General features: G+C 45.3%; 1 protein-coding gene across 3 annotated transcripts in view; it reads right to left on the reverse strand.

The window, feature by feature from the left end:
• DAZL (deleted in azoospermia like) overlaps positions 1–22326 on the reverse strand; it is a 79557-nt gene that overhangs the window by 29358 nt on the left and 27873 nt on the right. For all 3 annotated transcript variants that reach the window (XM_068236099.1, XM_068236098.1, XM_068236100.1), the window contains exons 3-8: positions 20919–21010; positions 13197–13248; positions 4339–4402; positions 2489–2625; positions 945–1013; positions 811–861 (exon numbers count right to left, since the gene is read on the reverse strand). In XM_068236099.1, coding sequence (XP_068092200.1) covers positions 811–861; positions 945–1013; positions 2489–2625; positions 4339–4402; positions 13197–13248; positions 20919–21010 — 465 coding nt within the window. The remainder of the gene's footprint in view (positions 1–810; positions 862–944; positions 1014–2488; positions 2626–4338; positions 4403–13196; positions 13249–20918; positions 21011–22326) is intronic.

A 22326-nucleotide genomic window follows, 5' to 3' on the forward strand; every position in this document is an offset into this window, starting at 1 on the left:
CAGCTCTCAAGCGCTTTGAGCCCGTCAGGAGAAAGGCACTATACAAATGTTAATTCACTTAAACCCATGCTTCCCATCCATTTGCTCCATCCTCTGGACAGCATCTGCTCCGGGTAAATGATGGTCAATAAAATACAAAGAATTCCAAGTTGATGCAGGATTACCTAAATTTGGTATGCAAATAAATGCAGCTTGAAAATGGACCAATCAATTCTTTGGAATGTGGAATTTGATTGGTTAATGTCTAAGCTGCATAAATTTGCATATAGAATTTGAATAATTCAGCATAAACTCAGAATTAGTTGCATCTTACTGCCCGTCCCTAAGCTGGGTTCCCAAGAATAGGCTGGCTGGTGCTCTCACCCGGCTCCTGACTGCCTCATGTGGGCAATAGGATAGATTAAAGTGCAGTTCAGTCCAATCACGCAGGATAGGAAGTCAGCGTTGCAAACCCAGCCTGCCAATGTAAAAAAGGTTTAAATGCTTTTTTTCCCCCAATGCAAAATCTGATACATTCCACACAATATGCATAAAACAACCTGAACAAGGGCTTTAAGCAATGCAAGACAATATTCTAGTTATGGGTGGATTTGTGGCAAAATCTCAGACACATATGAGACCATAAATCCAGATGCAAATTCCTTGCTAGATTTGTTCCAATCCTCCCAATGCACAATGTTTCCTTATGTGCTTACCAGAGACCAATTTGAGTTACTCTACCAAGCTGTGACAACTTGTTGGATTTAACGTGCAGCAAAATCATATATTTGATGGGCAAACCCTTTGGAAAGGCACTTGAAAGTTTGTTACCTGAGGTAAGACAAAGTTTGTCGGCTCACCACCAGCCCACTGTGGAGACACCTATACACACAAAAAAAAAAAAATGTAGTAATTATTTTTGAATAGAAAATTAAGGCAGACAGAGCAAAAATAAATCTCCATACCGGATAGTAGCTTGGATGCTGAAATCCTAAGGGATACTGCATGACAGGTGAGCTTTGGTAAGGACACGTCTGAAAAATAAGAGGCTTTTCAATCAACAATATAAGTAGTAGAACAGCAGTCACTCTGCCCCTTTCTGGATTCAAGGCCACTAAAATCCCCCATAGCATTGCATTAGCAAGAGCTTTTCAAAATCACTAGCGTTTAAAAAGCTCTTGTGGTGTGCACCAGCCCTCAGTCTAATTGCCAAAATAACGAACATGCGAGTAAGGAGGCCTGCCTACCTCCCCTTCTGCCCCATCCACGCTTTACCTCCGCTTGCGTAGTAATACTACGCGTGCAGAAGTAAGCTCCGAGGGCAACTTGTGGCCTAATAGTAAAATTACATCTGGAAACAAACATTCCCAGATAACTTTTTACTGTTGAAAATAGTCCCTTACGCCCCCCCTCCCACACACACACACATATACACACACATATACACACACACACACAAAATATTTTGTGGGGGGGGGGGGATTACATAAATAGCTACCTTAGATACTACACTTTTCTAATAAGTATGTAGTAAGGTATATTACTGTTATTTTTTAAACTATGGGCGTGCAATAAGTGATGGACGCAAAACTGAAAAAAAGCACCTTAATTACCCTATCATGTATTAATTCCAAACAAATAATGGCCAAAAACTGAGAAATAATGAATTTTTTCCCTTTCTTAATCTTAATTCCTGTTAAAATGGATTTAGAGTAAAATAATTCTTAGCAAAATGTACCACCCAAAGAAAGCCTAAATGGTGGCAGAAAAACCCGATAGATCATTTCAATGTGATAAAGTTATTGGCAAATGAATGGGAGGTGAAAGTTGCTCGGATGCATAAGGTGAAAACACTGTAGGTTGAAGTGAACTTTGTATCACAGTTCCTTAAGTATGTTCTTGAGTATGTAAAAGCTTCTTCACAGGTGTCAAATTACAAAAGCCATAAGATTAGCATGATTGCCAGGCCAATGGCATTTTTAAAAGCAAAGATAGCAGGCAGATATTAAGCTATTTGCAGGTGGATGCAAGTTAACCGATAAAGACGCATACACACTCCTGATGTATTCAAACGACGGTTCATCAGACCCGCCCGCGCGATGGCCATTCTAGCGACAGTTTCCGTGTGTGTACAGTCTGTCGGCAGGCTGATAAGGCTGGTTTTGACAGATCCGCTCAGTGGATCAGTCAAAACTAGCCCAATCAGCCTGCCAACAGACTGTACACACAGGAAACCGTTGCTAGAACGGCCATCGCGCGGGCGGGTCTGACGACCCGTCGTTTGAATAAATCAGGCATGTGTACGAGTCTTCAGATGCACTGCTCAGCATCAAACGTGTGGGATAATTAACCTTGAAGAGCTGCTACAACATGATCTTTATAAAGCTTTGCACCGAGACTGGCATCTACACTGCACAATATGCAGTAGCAGACAGACATAAAACTCACTGTAAAGTGACCAGCAATACAGTTTCACAACTAAGAGTAGGATACACACTGCATTTCTCACCTGCATGCAAGGTGTCACAGGGCTAAACACTGGAGTGGGCTGCAGGTACACTTCATTACTGGGAACATTCCAAGTGTTTTGAAACTGTGGTGGCGAATGGTTGAACACCACAGATCTTGGCTGGATGTGATGGGCATCTGAAAGCAAAATATACACAAAATATACGCTTAAACCCTCCGCTTGAGCCTAAAAGACATACTTACAAGGAATAAACCACCGTCCCAGGTTTTGTTTAGTGCACACATACATTCACTGACCACTATTCACTACATCTGGCTTGTACCAGGTTAGACCCCATTTTTCCATTACAAATACCTTCATTTTTTGTTGCATAGATTGAACAAAGTGTTGTAAACATTTCTCAGCGATTTTGGTCCATATTGACAAAACAGGATCACAGTTGCTTCAAAATTTAATGGCTGCACATCCATGAAGCAAAAAAAAAAAAAATGCAGTTCCACCACATCCCAAAGGTGCTCTACTGCAGTAGTTCCCAACCTTTTCCAGCCCGGGGGAACACTGACCAAATTTTTCTCCGGGGAACGGCGGGGGTGGGGGGGCGGGTGTTTGCGCGACCTAGTGGACAGTGCCGTGCGCAGCAGGCTATTAGGGGGGGGGGGCTGGGGTGCGGCTGCATAGCTAGCATAGTTGCCCCAGTGTAGGAGGGAGTTTAGTTGCCTCAGTATAGCCAGAATAGCGCCCCAGTATAGCCAGAATAGCGCCCCAGTATAGCCAGAATAGCGCCCCAGTATAGCCAGAATAGCGCCCCAGTATAGCCAGAATAGCGCCCCAGTATAGCCAGAATAGCGCCCCAGTATAGCCAGAATAGCGCCCCAGTATAGCCAGAATAGCGCTCCAGTATAGCCAGAATAGCGCCCCAGTATAGCCAGAATAGCGCCCCAGTATAGCCAGAATAGTGCCCCAGTATAGCCAGAATAGTGCCCCAGTATAGCCAGAATAGTGCTCCAGTATAGTGCCCCAGTATGGGTAGGTGGTGCCCCCCGCCCGTCCCCGCCGCTGTTATTACCTTAACAGCTGCCGCTCTCCCCCTCTCCAGCGCATGTGTTTATTTAAGGCAAGCAGCGTATCTCCCGGCTGCTCTGTGATGCGCAGAAAATACCTTCCCGCGGCTGCAGGAATTAAACCGGCACGGAGGTTAAGGAATAGATATGGTCAGCAAGAATACTCATACAGGCTGAAACAGAACCTGAACTGAAAAAAAGTCAAAACAATAATACACAGGCCCCCCGCTCATTAACACTAATACATATTCACTGCTTCTGGCCAATCCACGCACAGCAGGGCCAGACACAAGGTACTACAGACAGCGGGCCGGGCAGTACGGGCGCTATGAAAGCTGCTGCAGATAGTAGTGATCGTCTTAACATGACGCAGGTGCAGTAAGGACGACCTCGAGGTCGTCCTCACCGTGCAGGGAATCCGAGACGGCAGCTGTGAACGGAGCTGTCAGCGTGGGACAGTCAGCTGCAAGGGGATGGAGGACGCCCCAGTTAAGTAAATGGGCTGTCATTCACTTTGCCTAATGACTCCTTTATGGAGCCAGAAGCCCTGAAGGTTACACTCTACCTCAGTGTTTTGTCAGAACAAGTTTCAAACCATTACCAGAGCTCTGTATTCACACTTTATGAAAGATACATACTGTATACCACTATGGAGCCATCTTATCTTTACTGCACCAAAAACAGACCCTTCTTGAACGTCTAAAGCTTGCACTAAGCAAGATCACTCTTTTATAAGTGATTGTTTTATTAATACAGAAATGTTTCAAATGTTTTGTTTTAAGTCAGACAAATATTTACAAAAAAAATGCATTCCAGAAATGTACTCACAGGTGCTGTGCTTTCTTATAGCAGGTCCCAGTTTCAGTCTCTTTCCATGTAAAGTAATGTGTGTCTAAAATGCAGAAAGAAGCTATGTTACTCACAGAATGAAATCCCACATATCAAATGAACTCCTCACAGAAGGATACATGAAGATCTGTACAGGCTGTTACACCTTTACTTGAAACAGGGCCTGACTTAAACCAAAAGTAGAAATCCCAAACTTAAACAGTTTCCAGGTCAGCAATCCAGTTACCTGTAATTTCACCCACTTGAGCTACAGGGAAACATGGACATTCCTTGCACATCAGTTGTCCTTTCAGTTAGCTGACAGCAACTGATCTACTGAAAAAGGGCCCTAAAGCTGAAAACACCACCAGACAGAGGAAAATGGATCCAGAGACGTCCCCCTGACAAGCGTTCCAAGATCCATCTTCTGGGCCGGCGGGTCTTCTCAACGTCACAGGCAGGAGCGGGAAGTCAAACGATTGTGGTACTTTGCGCGGTGTAGTCAATGATCTTAAAGATCCGATGTGGCAGTTTTTGCCGCTAAACGTTCGCAAAATCACGTGCCTGTACTCGCGTCATTAGATCTTGGACAAATTAGTCCTGGGGGGGGGTGTTGTGTTAAAAAAAAAAATCGCATAGTGGGTAAGGGCCTTTAGGCTTTCAGAGCGACAAGTCTGACTGTCTGGGGAATCACACCAGAGAATACACAGATCACCAAATGAAAGCCAAATGGACTTGTACCTCAGAAAAACAACTAATACAGTTAAAACAAAAAAAAAAAAATTTTTTTAGGAACTACCTATGCAGGGTTCCCCCAACCTCTTCCGGCCCGGGGACCGCTTTGACCAAATTTTTCTCCGGGGCCTCGCGGGGGGTTATAGTGGACAGTGTCGTGCGCGGCGGGTTACAGGGAAGGGGGTCTGTGGAGGCTGGGGTGCGGCGGCATAGCTAGCATAGTTGCCCCAGTATAGGGGGGGTTTAGTGTGCTCCAGCATGGGCAGCAGAGTGCCCCCGCATGGTCAGCAGAGTGCCCCCGCATGGTCAGCAGAGTGCCCCCGCATGGTCAGCAGAGTGCCCCCGCATGGTCAGCAGAGTGGCCTCAATCCCTAGTGACTAAACACTTTTCCAGAATTCCCAATGAATTAGTAGCCTTTAAAAGTTTTATGACTTAACTTAATTCTAGTGAGCGATGTGGCCATATAGATCAAGTTTGACTCTAGATGAAGCTTTTCAATATCCAAGACAATGATTACCTATGCAGGGGTCCCCAACCTTTTCCGGCCCGGGGACCGCTTTCTGACCAAAATTTTTTTCTGGGGCCCGCGGGGGGGGGGGGGGGGGTTATAGTGGACAGTGTCGTGCGCGGCGCGGAGGGGGGGGGGGGGTGAGGGGTTAGTGCCCAGTATGGGTAGTATATAGTGCCCATAGTGCCCCAGTATAGCTAGTATAGTGGACCAGCAGTGGGCTGCAGACCGGGGGTTGGGGACCCCCAACCTATAGCATACTTCCTTTTTCTCCTCCTCCAGGGGAGAGGCTTGCCATTTCTCAGTACAGTAAACCCCCTTACCACCCCCGTTATCCAGTACTTTGACAACCAGAAGTCTCAAGCAACCAGAAAAAAAAAAAATTCTGGCCTGGCAGTATGCATAAATCTACTTTTGCACAATAAACCTCTGTTCCTTTGTTAAGTCTGTCCTATGTCCTAGTTTTTAATTACTGTGTTTCAACATGAATACAGAGTTTATGGTAAGTATACTGTGTGGGGTGTAGTACCGTTTTTTTTAGCCAGGCCTATTTTTATCATTGACATAAGCAGCCAGAAACTACATTTATCCAGCATCATTGGCTATCTCCAGTTCATGGAGCTGCAAAGCGGCATGTATGTATGACATCTGAGGACACAGGGAATAGAGGACAAGGGACATCGGAGGACACAGGGATGGAGGCATGGAGTACAGAGGACAGGGAACCCTGGAGGGCACAGGACAACGGGGTCACAGGGAATAGAAGAAGGGGGGCAGAGGACAGAAGGACAGGGGAACAGAGGACAAGAGATACAAGGAAGTCACAAGGGGCCATAATTGGGAGGGGGGGGGGGTCCATAAGACGCCCCAGCATCATGCATATACCAGGTTTAGTATATATCTTTTTTTCCCATGGTTTTTGTCCTCTAAACCTAGATGCATCTTATAGACTGGAGCGTCTTATAGCCCGAAAAATAAGCTAACTACATAGAATTGTCCTGGAGTTGTATTATTTTTACATTTACGGAGTTAACAAGTCGAGTCTGAAATGTACACAATGGTCAGCGTCAGTGTGATGTAAAATCTGGTTCTTTTAAAGGGAAGGTTCAGGGAGGGTGGGTAAAAAATAAAAATCAATTTCCACTTACCTGGGGCTTCCTCCAGCCCGTGGCAGGCAGGAGGTGCCCTCGCCACCGCTCCGCAGGCTCCCGGGGGTCTCCAGTGGCCGACCCGACCTGGCCAGGCTGGCTGCCAGGTCGGGCTCTTCTGCGCTCCAAGGCCCGGAACTTCTGCGTCCCACGCCGGCGCTCTGACATCATCGGACGTCCTCCGGGCTCCACTGCGCAGGCGCAGAACTGCGCATATTTGCATTTGTGCATAAGTAGTATTCATTTAGAAATTACAAGTTCCCAAAAGTAGTTTTTTTTTTTTGCTTTGAGAGCTGCCTTTGCATTTTATTCATAACTGGTTTTAATTATCTTGAATTGAAGGCAGGAGTTTCTGCACAGTCACAGAATGTGTCACATTTCTCTTGACAAACACAAGATAACATTATCTCCACTTCAGATGTGTCCAGCTTTCTCTCTGCACTGAACTTTCAAGCCGTGTTTAACTAATTGAATGCTGTTCTAGTAAAAAAAAAATAATAAAAAAAAAGTGGTGGTAGTATATAATATGCTGTACATTTTTTTAGAGCAAAGAAATGCTGGGCTTCATTCGGCTTTACAAATTAGCTGCTCTGCTGTGGCTGAGGAGATTCCTGAGCTTACACAGCTGAGGGATCAAATTACAGTGGTGTTTAGTCACAGATGAGGGGGTATTAGACAGGCTAAACTCTCTAAATACACAGGGTGCATTTCTCTAGGTTTTCCTTTTGTCCTGGGCAAGAGTTCAGGTCCACTTAAAGGCTTGGTGCTATAACTACCCATGGTTATCTCATGTTACCTTAGACCAGGTACACATGAAAATACAGCTTATATGGTCCCAGGCTTATGCTGGGTACACACTGAGATTTTCTGGCCGATTTACTGTCAGATCGATTATTTCCAACATGTACGATTTGCTTTCCAATCAATTTCCGTTCACTTTAATAGGAAATCGATCGGAAAATGCTCGGAAATCGAACATGTTGGAAATAATCGATCTGACAGTAAATCGGCCACAAAAATCTCAGTGTGTACCCAGCATTAGACAAGAAAGTCCCAGCTGCTTACCGGTAGCCGTGTTTCGGCGAGTCCTCCAGGACGGCTGCTGCTGAGACATTGTTGTCTCATCTCTCAACTGGAAACACCTGAAATAAATTGCAAAGTTAATTGAGCCTGAGCCCATAAAGGGACTCCTCCCTCCAAGCTTCCCCAGTTTAAACCCGAGCACCCATTCACCTATTTTTGACATCATATTCTTATATACATATTTTAGGGTTGGGAACTCAGGCAGCCGTCCTGGAGGACTCGCCGAAACACGGCTACCGGTAAGCAGCTGGGACTTTCTCCCATCGTCCTCCAGGACGGCTGCTGCTGAGACCAGCGAGAAATTTACATTAGGGAGGGATGATGGCCTGCAGAACCTTTCGTCCAAAGCTTTGGTCCTGGCTCGAAAGCAGCTCCACCCGATAGTGTCTGATAAACGTAGTATATGATGACCAGGTTGCGGCCTTGCATATCTGTTCTAGGCTTGCTCCAGACCTTTCCGCCCGGGATGTTGCCATAGATCTTGTAGAGTGTGCTGTTACTCTAGAAGGTATAGTAGTGTTGGTGGATTTGTAAGCTAGCGTGATCACTTCCTTCACCCACCTAGATATGGTGCTTTTTGATGCTTGTAAGCCTTTACTTGACCCTGCATAAGAGACCAGTAAATGACTAGATCTCCTCCAATCGGCTGTTCGCTGTAGATAAACTAGGAGCGCCCTTCTGACATCTAGTGTACTCCACTTCCTTTCCCTATCATTGGTTGGATTTGTGGAAAAGGAAGGCAAAATTATCTCTTGTGATCTATGAAAGGCTGACGCTACTTTAGGTAAGTAAGCAGGGTCTGGTCTAAACACTATCCTATCAGGATGTACAACCATGTAAGGGTCTTTAATGGATAGGGACTGAATGTCACTAACTCTTCTTGCAGACGTAATGGCCACTAGAAAGGCTACCTTCAGAGACAGATATTTCAAAGGGATCTCAGATAATGGCTCAAACCTTTCTGAGGTTAGGAACTCCAGCACCATAGACAAATCCTATGGTGGAACTAATTTCTCTGAAACTGGTTGAGTTCTAGCTACTGAGGTAAGAAAATTCTTTACAAACTTATTCCTGGATAACTGTCTATCCAGGAAAACAGAAAGTGCGGAGATATGAACCCTTAGGGAACTAACAGCCAATCCCATATCTACCCCGCTTTGCAAAAAATTCCAAAATAAATTTTAAGTCATTAGTTCTGACTCCACTTTTTTTCCTCCATAACAAAAAAGCTTTCCAAATCTTTTCATATTTTTTTTTTTTTTTCTCGTCGAGGGCTTTCTACATTTTACCAACATAGAAACCACCCTTTTTGAAAACCCAAGCTTTCCTAAGATACTTTCTTCAGTATCCAGGCTGTCAGGTTCAATAAGTGAGGGTTGGGGTGAAACCGTCCCTCCTGAATCAATAGATCTGGACTGTCGCCCAAATATCTCTATTTTCCTTAGGACTCTGGGAATTAGCCTGAATGGGGGAAAGGCATACAGGAGACCCACAGGCCATTCCACCATCAAAGCATCTAATCGATTTTCTGGAACCCCCGGGTGTAGAGAACAGAAGTCGTTTAGTTTTGCATTCTGAGGACTGGCAAATAAATCTATTATTGGCCATCCCCACTCCTGAACAATCTGTAGGAAAACTTGATGATTGAGCTGCCACTCTGCCTCTATCGTCATTCCCCGGCTGAGAGAATCCGCCCATCTGTTTTTTTTTTCTCCCTGGATGTGAGTCGCAGTTAGAGATATTAGATTGGTCTCTGCCCAAGCCACTATCTTCAATGATAGATTTCGTAAATTCCTTATTTTTGTACCCCCCTGCTTCTTGAGGTAGGATACTGTTACTAGGTTGTCTGAGTAAACCAGAACTTCTTTGCCCCTGATGTGACATTGAAGCTGCAGAAGACCCAACTTCACCGCCATCAGCTCTTTGAAATTCGAAGAGCTGGCTATCATCTCCTGATTCCAGGAGCCCTGTACCTGAAATTTTGAGTAATGAGCTCCCCATCCCCATGAGCTGGCGTCCGTATAAACCTTCGCTGGTGACGATTGGAACCATTGACGTCCCAGAGACAAACGACTCTGGCAAGTCCACCACTGTAGGGATAATTGAATCTGATCTGGGCAGAAAACTTGCCTGTCCAGACTCTTCTGACTCCTGTCCCATACTGAAAGAAAACCACATTTGAGTGTCCCTTGAATGGGCCTGAGCCCATTCTACTGCTGGAAAGGTTGAAGACATGTGACCCAGAAGAGACAATGTCTCGCAGAGATACCTTTTCCTCTCTTATGAAACACCCTCCGGAAGATACACCATCTGGGTAGTGGTGTCCCATAGCAGCCCCAGAAACACCAGCCTCTGGGTCGGTTCCAGCTGCGACTTTTCTACGCTTACAATCCAGCCTAAATTTTCCAACACATTTATTGAAAAATTTAGCTGCTGTTTTAAGGTTTCTCTGGAGCCCGCCAGGAACAGGAAGTCGTCCAGATACGGCAGAACCCTTACATTGTGGAGGTGAAGGAAGGATATTACCTCCGCTAGAATCTTTGTGAAGATCCTTGGTGCGGAAGTAATACCGAATGGGAGGGCCCGATACTGATAATGGCAGACCGATTCCCCGATCTGAATTGCAAACCTGAGGAATTTCTGACACGACGGGTGAATTGGCACATGAAGGTATGCATCTTCTAAATCTAACGTCGCCAGGAAAGCTTCTGGATACATGGCACTTCTGACAGAGGCAACACACTCCATCCGAAATTTTTTCTCCACTATGTAAGGGTTCAGGGATTTTTAGTTTAGAATCATTTGAAATTTTCCCGACGGTTTGCGAACCAGAAAAACTCTCGAATAAAATCCCTGGAAATGCTCGTGTAACGGAACTCTTTTGATGACATTTTTTGCAGAAGAGATATAACTGAATCTCTTAGAGCTTGTGACTTCTGTGGGTCCCTTGGGACCCCTGTCACTAACCTGCTGGGAGGAGGATGAGAGCTGAATTCGATTCTGTAGCCGTACTGAATCAAATTCAGGATGTAAGGACTTTTGGTTATTTCCTCCCAAGCCGGAAGAAAATACCTTAACCTCCCCCCAACCGCATCTTGATTGTCACTTCGTTGATTTTGCCGCAGGGGTTTGGGATTTGTTAAATAGGAATGATCCCCTACCTCTACCTGCGTTGTATGTTCATCTTCTGGACTGAAAGGTACCCCTGCTTGAAGTTTCACCTCGAAAGGGGCTTTTCCTATTGGGAAATGGTTTTTTGGGGGTCCTTTTCCTTTTATCTGGAAACTTCTTACCCCTATCCGATGATCTCTCTAACACTGAGTCAAGGTCTTTCCCAAATAATAACTCACCATGGAACTCCATAAAACATAAATTGTGTTTTGAGATCGAATCTCCCTCCCAGGCGTTCAGCCAAACCGCTCGCCTGGAGGAATTTATGAGCGCTGCCGCCTTAGCTGAAGACCTCAAACTTTCTGACGCGGCATCGGCCAGAAACGCCATAGACTTAGAAATAACTGGTAAGCTCTCCAGAATCTTCTCATGCGGGGTTCCCGCAATTAAGTGACCTTGCAATCCTTCTTCTATCCACCTAACCAGATTTCTGGCTAAACAAATAGAAGCAATCGCTGGTTTAAAAGAAAACGATACCGCATCCCATGCACGTTTGAGTAAAGCTTCCGCTTTTCTATCCATGGGATCCTTAAGGGATCCCGCGTCTTCGAAAGATAAATCTGAATTCTTCGAGTACTGAGCCAATGCGGCATCCAATTTTGGACATTTTGCCCAAGGAGATTCCTCTTCCACTTTGAAGGGGAACCTCCTTTTGAAGGATCTTGGAATAAACAATCTTTCTTCCCGGATCCTTCCACTGTGATTTAATGAGTTCCTTAATTGAATCATGTATGGGAAAAACCTTGGACGTTTGAATGAATAACCCCTTATAAATATTGTCTCTAACAGAGGTAACTGGCAATTCAGGCTTAATCTGTTCGGAATCATATACGGCTTTTAAAATTTCTTCTGTATCCTCTGCCGAGAATAAATAACGAGAATTTTTAACAGCTTTAGAGTGTTCAGAAACTTCTGAGTCTATAGCTTCACCCTCTTCCTCTGAGTTTTCAGAAGAAACTGGTATCTGATTCAGAAGGGAAGGTTGAAAGAGCGATGATTGTTGCCCTGACAGATCCTGGACTGAAGATTGGGCTACCGTCTGTATATTAATCTGTTGATCTACTGAAAGGGGGGTTTAAAGTAGATGCAGCAGAACGAGATTCCTGCATTAGGCCCTGGCTGGAATCCTGATTTACAGAAAAAGCTGACCTAAAGGCAGTAAATGTATTAGATATTTCATCTTTAACCGTCTGCATTAATTGCGGCAAAGCCTGAGCAGTCTGAGAGCCTTCTCCTGTCGGAGCAGGAGGCTGTTTAGATGCTGTGTGACAATCTTTACATATATTTCTAGCTGCCCCATCTTGAAGCCTAGCATTGCACACTCTACACCTGAGTTTGAGCTTTGCAGTTGCTTTCTGTAGGGAAACACAAAGACAGAGAAAACAAAGTTCCTTCAACCTGCTATCTGTACACTGTGTTTTAAATATATACCAATATTTCCTCTTTACATACCCGCGGACCTGTAGCCGTGATATCCGGAATGGCCCCCAGGGTATCATCCGCCGCCGTACTGGAGGACTGCGACTGCTCCATAGTGCAAGCGGGAGCGGCGTTCCATGTGTGCCCCAGCGCGGCTTACAGCCGTACTTCCTGGATGAGGACGCCACCCCGCCTGTCCTCCGAACGGCCGGAAGCGGAAATAAGTCACCGGCGGAAGTCCCATTCACGCGAGACTTTGCCGCCGGCTACTGCGCTCCCGGCCCCGACATGGAACAAACGCCGCATGAAGGGCGGCCAACAGCAGCTGTTCAGACGTCCTCGTCTGAGTCACAGGAGACCAGGTAACCCCTCGCCCTTACTATCTCCTGCCAGGCTGAAACCTTCCCAGTCACCAGCCCCAACCACTGTTTAGGCACCCTACTCTGCCTTATCATACGGGCGCCCCAGGCATAAACCCATACGAAGCAAAATAATAAACTGCTACCTAAGCAGGTGTCCAGCTGAGAATGGGAAACAAACAAAAACTGGGGAAGCTTGGAGGGAGGAGTCCCTTTATGGGCTCAGGCTCAATTAACTTTGCAATTTATTTCAGGTGTTTCCAGTTGAGAGATGAGACAACAATGTCTCAGCAGCAGCCGTCCTGGAGGACGATGGGAGAAAAGCTTAATAAAAGATTAAAATATATCCACTATTGATTAAAGCACAGAAATATTAAAAATAGAAAATAGAATATAATATACATACACACACACACACACATAATGAAACTTACATTGACAATCTTCTCAACGTCAATATCATCATAGAAAGACACAAATCCATAACTGAAAATATATAAGAATAATGAAACAAATTAGTTAGTGCTTCTGTAATTTTTTTTTTTTTTAAGTACCCAAACAACTAATGACAAGTGGCAAAATGTGACAGAAAAATTCCATGGCTACACCACAGCAGTGAATTACTTAAATAGTCATAACTGATAGAGAAGCAAAAATTGAAGTGGTACCGGGTTTCCCCGAATTTAAGACATCCCCTGAAAATAAGACCTACCTTATATTTTGAGTATTCTCAAACTATAAGACCTACCCCTAAAATAAGCCCTAGTGTTAGATGTGCAGCCGCAACAGCCCCACACGATCGCTCGCTTTACCTCCCCTGCACTTGCTCCTGGCCTCCTTAAAGGAGTTGTCAGGCAAAGTTTACTAAAATAAACGCTACTTACCGGGGGCTTCCTCCAGCCCCAAGCTCCCAGGACCTCCCTCGCCGCAGCTCTGGCTAGGCAGAGTGCAGCACGTTCCTAGCTGTGCGGACCTACATTATTTACAGTGGGAATCTATTTACATGGGAAATCTGACTATATACGGTTGGGGAAGGGTCTGACGTGGATAATTTGATTATATACACTAAAGGGGATCTGGCTACCCCCACAAAATATAAGACCACCCCCGAAAATAAGCCCTAGCACATATTTTTTAGGGAAAAATATATATAAGACAGGGTCTCATTTTCGGGGAAACGCGGTAAGAAAAGCTATCTTAAAGAGACACTAAGGCTAATTTCATACCAGGACGTTGCGTTAGAGGGGGCGTTAAGGTCGCATAACGTCCCCCTAACTCAACACCTGGTGGTGCTGGATCTGGACGTCAGAGTGAGTCGCGTTGTGCAGCTCACTCTGGCGTCAGTGATGCCGTGATGCGCACTCTTGTGCGCATGCGGCATCACGTGGTTCCGCCGGCCAATCGCCGCACAGAGCGGCTGCTCCAGGAAGTAAACACTGCACGTCATAACGTGCAGTGCATATTAATTAGCCATGTGCCGCTCTCCGCTCCTCCCCAACATTACTGAGCATGTGCAAGCAGTCTAACGCGGCTCAGCCGCGTCCAAAGTACTGCATGCAGTACGTTGTCTTGTGACGCAGCGTTACAATGTAACGCAACGTCCGCACTGTGAACAGCCCCATTGAATTTTCAGTACTGTGCGGTGGGCTGCGTTACAGGCTGCTCTAACGTGCGCCTGTAACGTCCCACTGTGAAACCAGCCTGAAGCGGAAAAAAAAACTATGATATTATGATTTGTATGTGTAGTACAGCTAATAAAACATTAAAGAGGAGCTGTTAGGTATAAGGTCTCAGAGAAAATAAACATATCAGTAGCTAAAGATTGGCTGTACTTACATTACATATGCATTTCACTGTCCACGTTTGGATTTCACAGAATTTGTATATAGTATATGCAGAGATAGATGCTCCTGACAGCTCATGGCAGGCTCCATGTTTTTCTGTCAAATGTGTGGTCATGTCCTGCCTGCTTCCTGATCACAGATAAGCTCCTACTTGAACAACACAGTGTGCAGTGAATATTAATGAGCCATGTGGCTAGGAACAATAGCTGACTCCTGCAGTGTACTCTGCCCGGATATTTATCAGTGCTACGCGCTGGACTGATTAGAAGCTCCTGTAACGTCTCATTAGCAGCCGAGGGGAGGGCCCCAGAACGCTTTGCAGTTTAGTATGCGGCTTGCGTCCTTATGGTTCTATAACAGCATTTCTGATAAGCACACATCAAAGGTAACTGAGATTTTTATCTTCACTAATTGCTTTATGGCTTCCTTCTAAACTGTTTAACACAGGAGAATAGAGGTTTAAATTAGCTTCTGCAGCCTGACAGTTACTCTTTAAGATCAGATACATCAGTCTAATTGTTTCCAGTACAGGAAGAGTTAAAGAGAGTCTGAAGAGAGAATAAAGCTCGCTTCAGACCTCATAGTTAGCAGGGGCATGTGTGCCCCTGCTAAAACGCCGCTATCCCGCGGCTTAACGGGGGTCCCTTCACCCCCAAATTAACTCCGTACAGCCGGGGAGCGCTTCCGCATTGGGGCAGGGCTAACCGCCGCAGCCCTGCCCCACGCGCGCCTGTCAGCTCGTATCTCCGCCTCTCCCCCGCCCCTCTGTCTTCCTTCACTGAGAGGGGCGGGGGAGAGGCGGCGATGCGCCGCTGATAGACGCGACTGGAGGTAGGGCTGCAGCCGTTAGCCCTGGCTCCAGGAAGAAATAAATCACGACTAAATCTACGACCAAGTTTTGCAGGGGTGGGTTTGGGGTGAAGGGACCACCGTTTAGCCGCGCGATAGCGGCGTTTTAGCAGGGGCACACATGCCCCTGCTAACTGAGCTCTGAAGCAAGATTTATTCTCGCTTCAGAGTCTCTTTGTCACGGACGGTTGCGGGGCCGCAGACGCGTCCTGGAACCGCCCGTGAAGAAAAAGCGATCGCACTCGATTCTCTGCATCGATTGCGCTTCAGATCACTAGAATCGGGATTGATTGTGTAGGAGCCCTGCTTAACTGCAGGATGGCTCTTTTGATATGCTAATGAGCAGGAACAAACCCTTGTGCTCAGGAAGCTAATCCCAGCAGGGGGCTATTCAAAACCTGCTTCTTTCACAGACTGGCCGGAGCCACTTAGCCAGCCATAAGAAAGCATGGGTGATAGGATTTCCTGTCGGTATACGAAAACCGTATGTCGCACAGCTATAAAATTCATATTGTCTTGTTCGGTAAAATCTGGCCATCGTGCTGATATGAAATTCATTGGGATAGCTCGTCCGGTTATTGAGATATGAATCTTCTCAGGAGCCTGACCCGCTGGCTTAGCCATGTCTGATGTCATATTAATCTGTATTTTCCGACAAGTATGAATCTCTTACCCCCCTAAATATAACGTGTATGGTTCAGGAGTTACAGCATTTCATAAGTTTAGCCCTAAAATCTCTCAGAGGGAATGAACTGTCATTTGTTGGTAACTCAGAGGGGGCCGGCATTGCCACACCCCCAAACCAGCTTCATCAAAAGTACAGGGCCAGCAGGCGGGCTTCAGTCCTCCAAATTCCACCTTCCTGAGAGCACATTGCCAGCCTCAGGACACATGGTTGGCGGCCATCTTGTCTAGCTGAAACAAAGGACACATGGCTAGCGGCCATCTTGATCGGCCATCTTTGCTGAAACTGAACAAAGGACATCTTCCATATTGCTTGGATTTTAAACTTTGCTGAACTGAACAAAAGGAACTCTATAAGTTTTCCCACTAAAGGACATCTTTCCAGGAACTAAGTATTTTTTCTCCCTTCTTTTATTTTTCATACTGGCTATTACGGTTTTAATAATTGTTGATTTTAATAATTGTCTGTATATATTAATTATTTATATTGCTTTCAATAAACCGACGCTATCGTCAGTTCTAGCTACCCTATTATTCAGCACACACAGAACTGATCCCAGGTCTCTGAAGAGACGCTACTATTGTTCGTTGTTGGCTAGACAGAATATAGCGTGTTTTAACCGTTTTATTCGCAGGATCAGTCAGGTCCACTGGCCCATATCAGTGGTGGTGGCAGTTATACCCTGGAATCGTGTGTAAGTTGTAATTACCGTACCTCACAGGCTCCCTTCTGGTTGGTCTGCGGCCAATTCCCAACGGTTCCTGAGCATTGACTGCGACCAAAGTTCGCACGATCCGTGCGCTGGCACCGTTTGGAAGGCCATTTGCGGTCTGACCACTGAGGGCTCCTGTGACACTAAGAAACTCCAGTTGTTATTATACAAAAAAGCCATTATCTCTACGACTTGTGGAGAGGGCTGTTTTCTGACTTTTATTATCTCAACTGTTAGTTAACTATTTACTTTTCCTCTGGCAGAGGAGAGGTCATTAGTTCACAGACTGCTCTGAAAGAATCATTTTGAATGCTGAGTGTTGTGTAATCTGCACATATTAGAGAATGATGCAATGTTAGAAAAAACACAATACACCTGAAAATAAAAATATGAGAATATTTTCTTTGCTGCTAATCTTCTAGTAATTATTCATAGTACACAACCAATTCATTAGATCATATACTTTTTTTCGCTTCAGTGTCTCTTTAAAGAGAATCTGTACTCTAAAATTCTTACAATAAAAAGCATACCATTCTATTAATTATGTTCTCCTGGGCTCCTCTGTGCTGTTTCAGCCACTCCCTGCTGCAATCCTGGCTTGTAATTGCCAGTTTTAGGCCTGGTGCACACCAAAACCCGCTAGCAGATCCGCAAAATGCTAGCAGATTTTGAAACGCTTTTTGTTCTTTTTCTATGGCGTTTTGCTAGTGTTTTGCGGATTGCTGCAGCGGATTTCAGTATAGATTTCATATATTGTTACAGTAAAGCTGTTACTGAACAGCTTCTGTAACAAAAACGCCGGCAAAACCGCTCTCAACAGGAGTTTTTCAGAGCGGTTTGCGTTTTTCCTATACTTAACATTGAGGCAGAAACGCACCCGCAATCCAAAAAATGCCTCACCCCGGCATTTTTCGTTTCTGCAAAACGCCTCCTGCTCTGGTGTGCACCACCCCATTGAGATACATTGACCAAGCAAGCCGCTCGGTGTGCACCAGCCCTTAGAAAGTATTTACAAACAAAAGACATGGTTGTTGTTACCAGCTTGTGATAGGCTGTGGAGAGGGTGTGTATAGCTTCTGTCAACAACAGCACAGCACATTCCTGCCTGAGCCCCACAGAGCTGACAGAAGAGAGAAGATTAGATTATATAACAGAGATAACACAGCCACTGTGCAACTAGAAAAGGCTGCAGTAAGCCAGACCACATTTGAACAGGTATAGGAACTTATAGGATAGAAGAAATAAGGCTGAAAATTTTGTTAGAGTCTCTAAGTTTTCTGTAGTGAATATAGAGATCAAAACACTATGGCCTCAGTTCAAAGAATTACCGCATTCGGTAATGCTGAAAACTGATTTTACTGTTCATCTTCACAAATTCCAATAAATGAAACCTATTACCCCACAGAAAATTAGAATTACGGACTAGTGAGGTAAATTACCAACTTGTATAGTAAATACCTCAAGAAATTGCAATTCACAAAGATTAAAGCATTCGGTAAATGAAGCAAAAGTGTTTAGTATTTTCCCAGCTCTAACCAGCTGATAACTTGCTTTCTCCATGCAGTAACATTGACAAACAGCCAATAGTGAGAGCCATGAAGCCAATAGGGAGAGACAGCCCCGTCTCATCCTGATAAGGGTGGGAAGGTGGGACTTCACTGTAGAAGAGCAGGGGAAAAGGAGACTTTATGAGTCTTCTCTGCATGCCTTTAGATGTGAAAATCTGTACACTGTTAGAGAAGAGATCCCTCTGGTGGCTGTAGCACATCTAAAGGGATGCACTAGACAGAAAACCCCGGCTCAGGCCCAGTGCACACCAAAAACCTCTAGCAGATCTGCAAAATGCTAGAGGTTTTTGAAGCAGATTTTCAGAGCGATTCTAGGCATGTTTAGAGAGGTTTTCTAAACAGGTCTAGCATTTTTGGGAGCGTTTTTGTGTAGCAGATTTCATAAAATGTTACAGTAAAGCTGTTACTGAATAGCTTCTGTAACAAAAACGCCTGGAAAACTGCTCTGATCTAGCGTTTTTCCGAGCGGTTTAATCTTTTCCTATACTTTAGAGGGAGAAACGCATCTGTAAACCGCAAAAATGCTGCAGGAGCCACGTTTGCGGTTTGCTAAAAACCTCAAACCGCTGGTGTGCTCCGTCCCATTGAGATACATTAGCCAAGCCTTTTCACTAGCGGCATCGTTTTTTGAAAACGTTACCAAAAACGCTTGGTGTGCACCAGGCCTCATACACACAGCTCCCTGCCTCACCGCTATCCTGCTTCACAGCTGGTAAGTGAGACAAAAGCCTGGTGCACACCAAAAACCGCTAGCAGATCCGCAAAATGCTAGCAGATTTTGAAACGCTTCTATTTCTGTAGCATTTCAGCTAGCGTTTTGCGGTTTTGTGTAGCGGTTTTGGTGTAGTAGCTTTCATATATTGTTACAGTAAATCTGTTACTGAACAGCTTCTGTAACAAAAACGCCTGCAAAACCGCTCTGAACTGCCGTTTTTCAGAGCAGTTTGTGTTTTTCCAATACTTAACATTGAGGAAGAAACTCCTCCGCAATTCAAAAAATGCCTCACCCAGGGAGTATGCGTTTCTGCAAAACTCCTCCCGCTCTGGTGTGCACCAGCCCATTGAGATACATTACCCAAGCGTATCCGCAGCCGCAAGCGGATCGCAAAACGCAGCCGAACTGCTCTGGTGTGCACTAGGCCTTACAGAGCAGGGCTTAGTGAGTTGAAGCATGTTTGTTTGGCAAGTTACCAAACTTCTACTTCTGGCAGAAAATCTTTAGTGAATTTGGGGGAAAAAAACCGAATGCAGTATTTTACTGGACTACGTGATTTTATTGAACTGCCTTTAGTGAATTGAGGCCAATGAAGTGCGCTTTATATATTGAAAGTGGTGTTGAAATGTAAAAAGCAGCATCGTGGAGATCAGGAAAATAATTGAGGGGCACAGCTACATTCTATAAAGAGGAGCACTGCAACTGTGAAAAAACCAGCCAACCAGGAGGACTTAAAAAGGAACCAGAAGTGAGACCTATGGAAGCTAGTTTACTTCCGGAAGTCCCGACACAGCCATCTAATTGCCTACGGGAATCTGATGCGTGCTGGGAGAATCTGCAGCATGCATCGCATGGAAACTGCTCTATTGGCTTGCATCAGTCTCAGCTCGGATGCAATGATGGCATCAGGCAGCACTAATGGAAACTGGATCTTAGCATGGCTGAGCATGGGGAGTGTCAGCTCAGCAATCCTGGCAGTATCAGCCTTCCTAGGGGACAAGGGGTTAATAAACGCTTTGGAGGGAGTGTTTTACCCATCATTCCCCCCCCCCCCCCTTTCAAAAAGGCCAGATGCAGGTGAAAGACTGCTTTTTTAACTGCTTTATATCATCCAAATGATTTTTTTTTACCCCCAACCTACCAGGAGAAAACTGCAAATGCATCGGGCGATAGTAACATGCGGGTTTTATAAATCACCAGGATTTACTGCTGGCGAGTTCTACAATTGCATTTGGCCCATGAAGCTTAAAGAAGATCTTACGTGATCACGTGATAATTATCACATGATAATTTAATGAACAAAATTGATTTTATTTTTTACAATATTTATAAGTTTAGTCAGTATTTGCCCATTGTAAAAATCTTTCCCCTAATTTATATTCTTAAATTTATCGCAGGTGGTGACCTCTTTGGTCCTGTCAGGTGCAGCACTGCGGAATGTCATTACTGAGAGTTCTGAAGCCAGTACAAAATATACCTGGTCTAGAGTGCTCTGGAGAAAGAACATTATACTAGGAGGGTGGGGCTACATTCAATATACAGCAATAGAAGTAGAAGCAGGAGAAGTGCCATAGAAGTGGGTATCCTGAATGATTGACTGCATTGTACTATGTGTCACTACAGTGCCCCTTTAAAGCATTCTTCTGCATTCTGAAAGATGTTCTGTCATCCCCCCGGACTGCTCAATGAAGACAGCAGCACCTGGACACTGCACAAACGGTTTCCAGAGTGAAAGGCATTTGGCATATCTAACCGTGGAAAGGACAGTTTCAGCACTACTTACCCTTTGGATACTCCAGACCGATCAGCTATTATTTTTACGTCTTTAATTGAGCCAAAACTGGAAAAGTTCTCTTTTATTTCCTCAGCGTCTATCTAAACAAAAAAAGTGTACAGACATCAAGTATCAAGTCCAAATACAGCACACTACAAGAAAACGTGCAGTAAGAAGTGTGACACACTGGTGACCGCGTACATTTCCTGACTCTCCAGTTATGGCTGCATTTAACAACACAGATCATTACAAATCCAATACATCACAAACCAACATATTCAGACACATACATCAAAAGAGCTAAGGAATGAGAGGTGGCTTCTATAGATTACTGGTGTCAACAATAAGGGGGGAGGGGGGGGGGGATTAAAAAAAAAAGTGACAAAGCACCCAGCAGAAGGCAGGTCAAAACTCCCATCTATACAGGTTTCAGAGGTATGGCTGGGGTAAGGTTAAGCAATGCAGAAAACCACTAGTATAAACGTGTGTTATAAAACTAGGCACAGTGCTACCATTATATATCTGGACATGTGCACATCAGTCCATGAAGGCCATGGCTTAACCTCCCTGGCGGTAAGCCCGAGCTGAGCTCGGGCTATGCCGCGCAGGGGGAGATCTCAGCCCCTGGTGGGGCGATTTTCATTTTGTAAATTGCTGTGCGCGCAGCCAGCACTTTGCTAGCCGCGCGCACAGCTTGATCGCCGCCGCTCTGCGGCGATCGGCCGCACGCAGCGGCTGAAGAGGGCCCCCCCCCCCCCCCCCCCGCCAGAGCCCTGCGCTGCCCGGATCAATGAGTTCCGGGCAGCGCTACGGGCTGGATCGTGTGTCCCTGACGTCAGGACGTCGGCTGACGTCATCCCGATCGTCGCCATGGCGACAGGAGAAGCCAAACAGGGGAACGCGTTGTATACGCGTTCCCCTGTTTGCTATTGTTGCCGGCGGCGATCGGACTAGAGGGCCACATGCGCCCTCTAGTGGTGTTTCATGTAGCTACCACTCTGGTAGCTTTACATGAAACTTTAAAAAAAAAAAAAAAAAAAATTGGAATTCTGCAATTTTTGCAGAAAAAATTACCCGCCAAGGAGGTTAAGAAGGTTAGTTACGATTTGAAGATCAGACATGCAGTAAACCCGTACAGTACCTAATTCGTATGTTATGCTTCTATGCACGCAAAGAAATCCTCCTCTTTTTTCCAGCCGCGTTTTGGAAACGCGTGCAGGTGGCCAAAACGCACGACATCAGACATTGCATAGAGTGCAATGTCTGATGTTCACACTGCATGCGTTCCGGGAACGCATGCTGCATGCAGATTTTGCAAAAACGCGTGGCTGTCCCATTCACTTTTCAGTGATGGGATCAGCCACGCAACGCACACAAACGCGGATGGCCATGCGTTCGTACGCGTTGCGGTCCGCAC

The sequence above is a fragment of the Hyperolius riggenbachi genome, chromosome 5, assembly GCF_040937935.1.
Source record: "Hyperolius riggenbachi isolate aHypRig1 chromosome 5, aHypRig1.pri, whole genome shotgun sequence".
NCBI classification, from domain to species: domain Eukaryota; kingdom Metazoa; phylum Chordata; class Amphibia; order Anura; family Hyperoliidae; genus Hyperolius; species Hyperolius riggenbachi.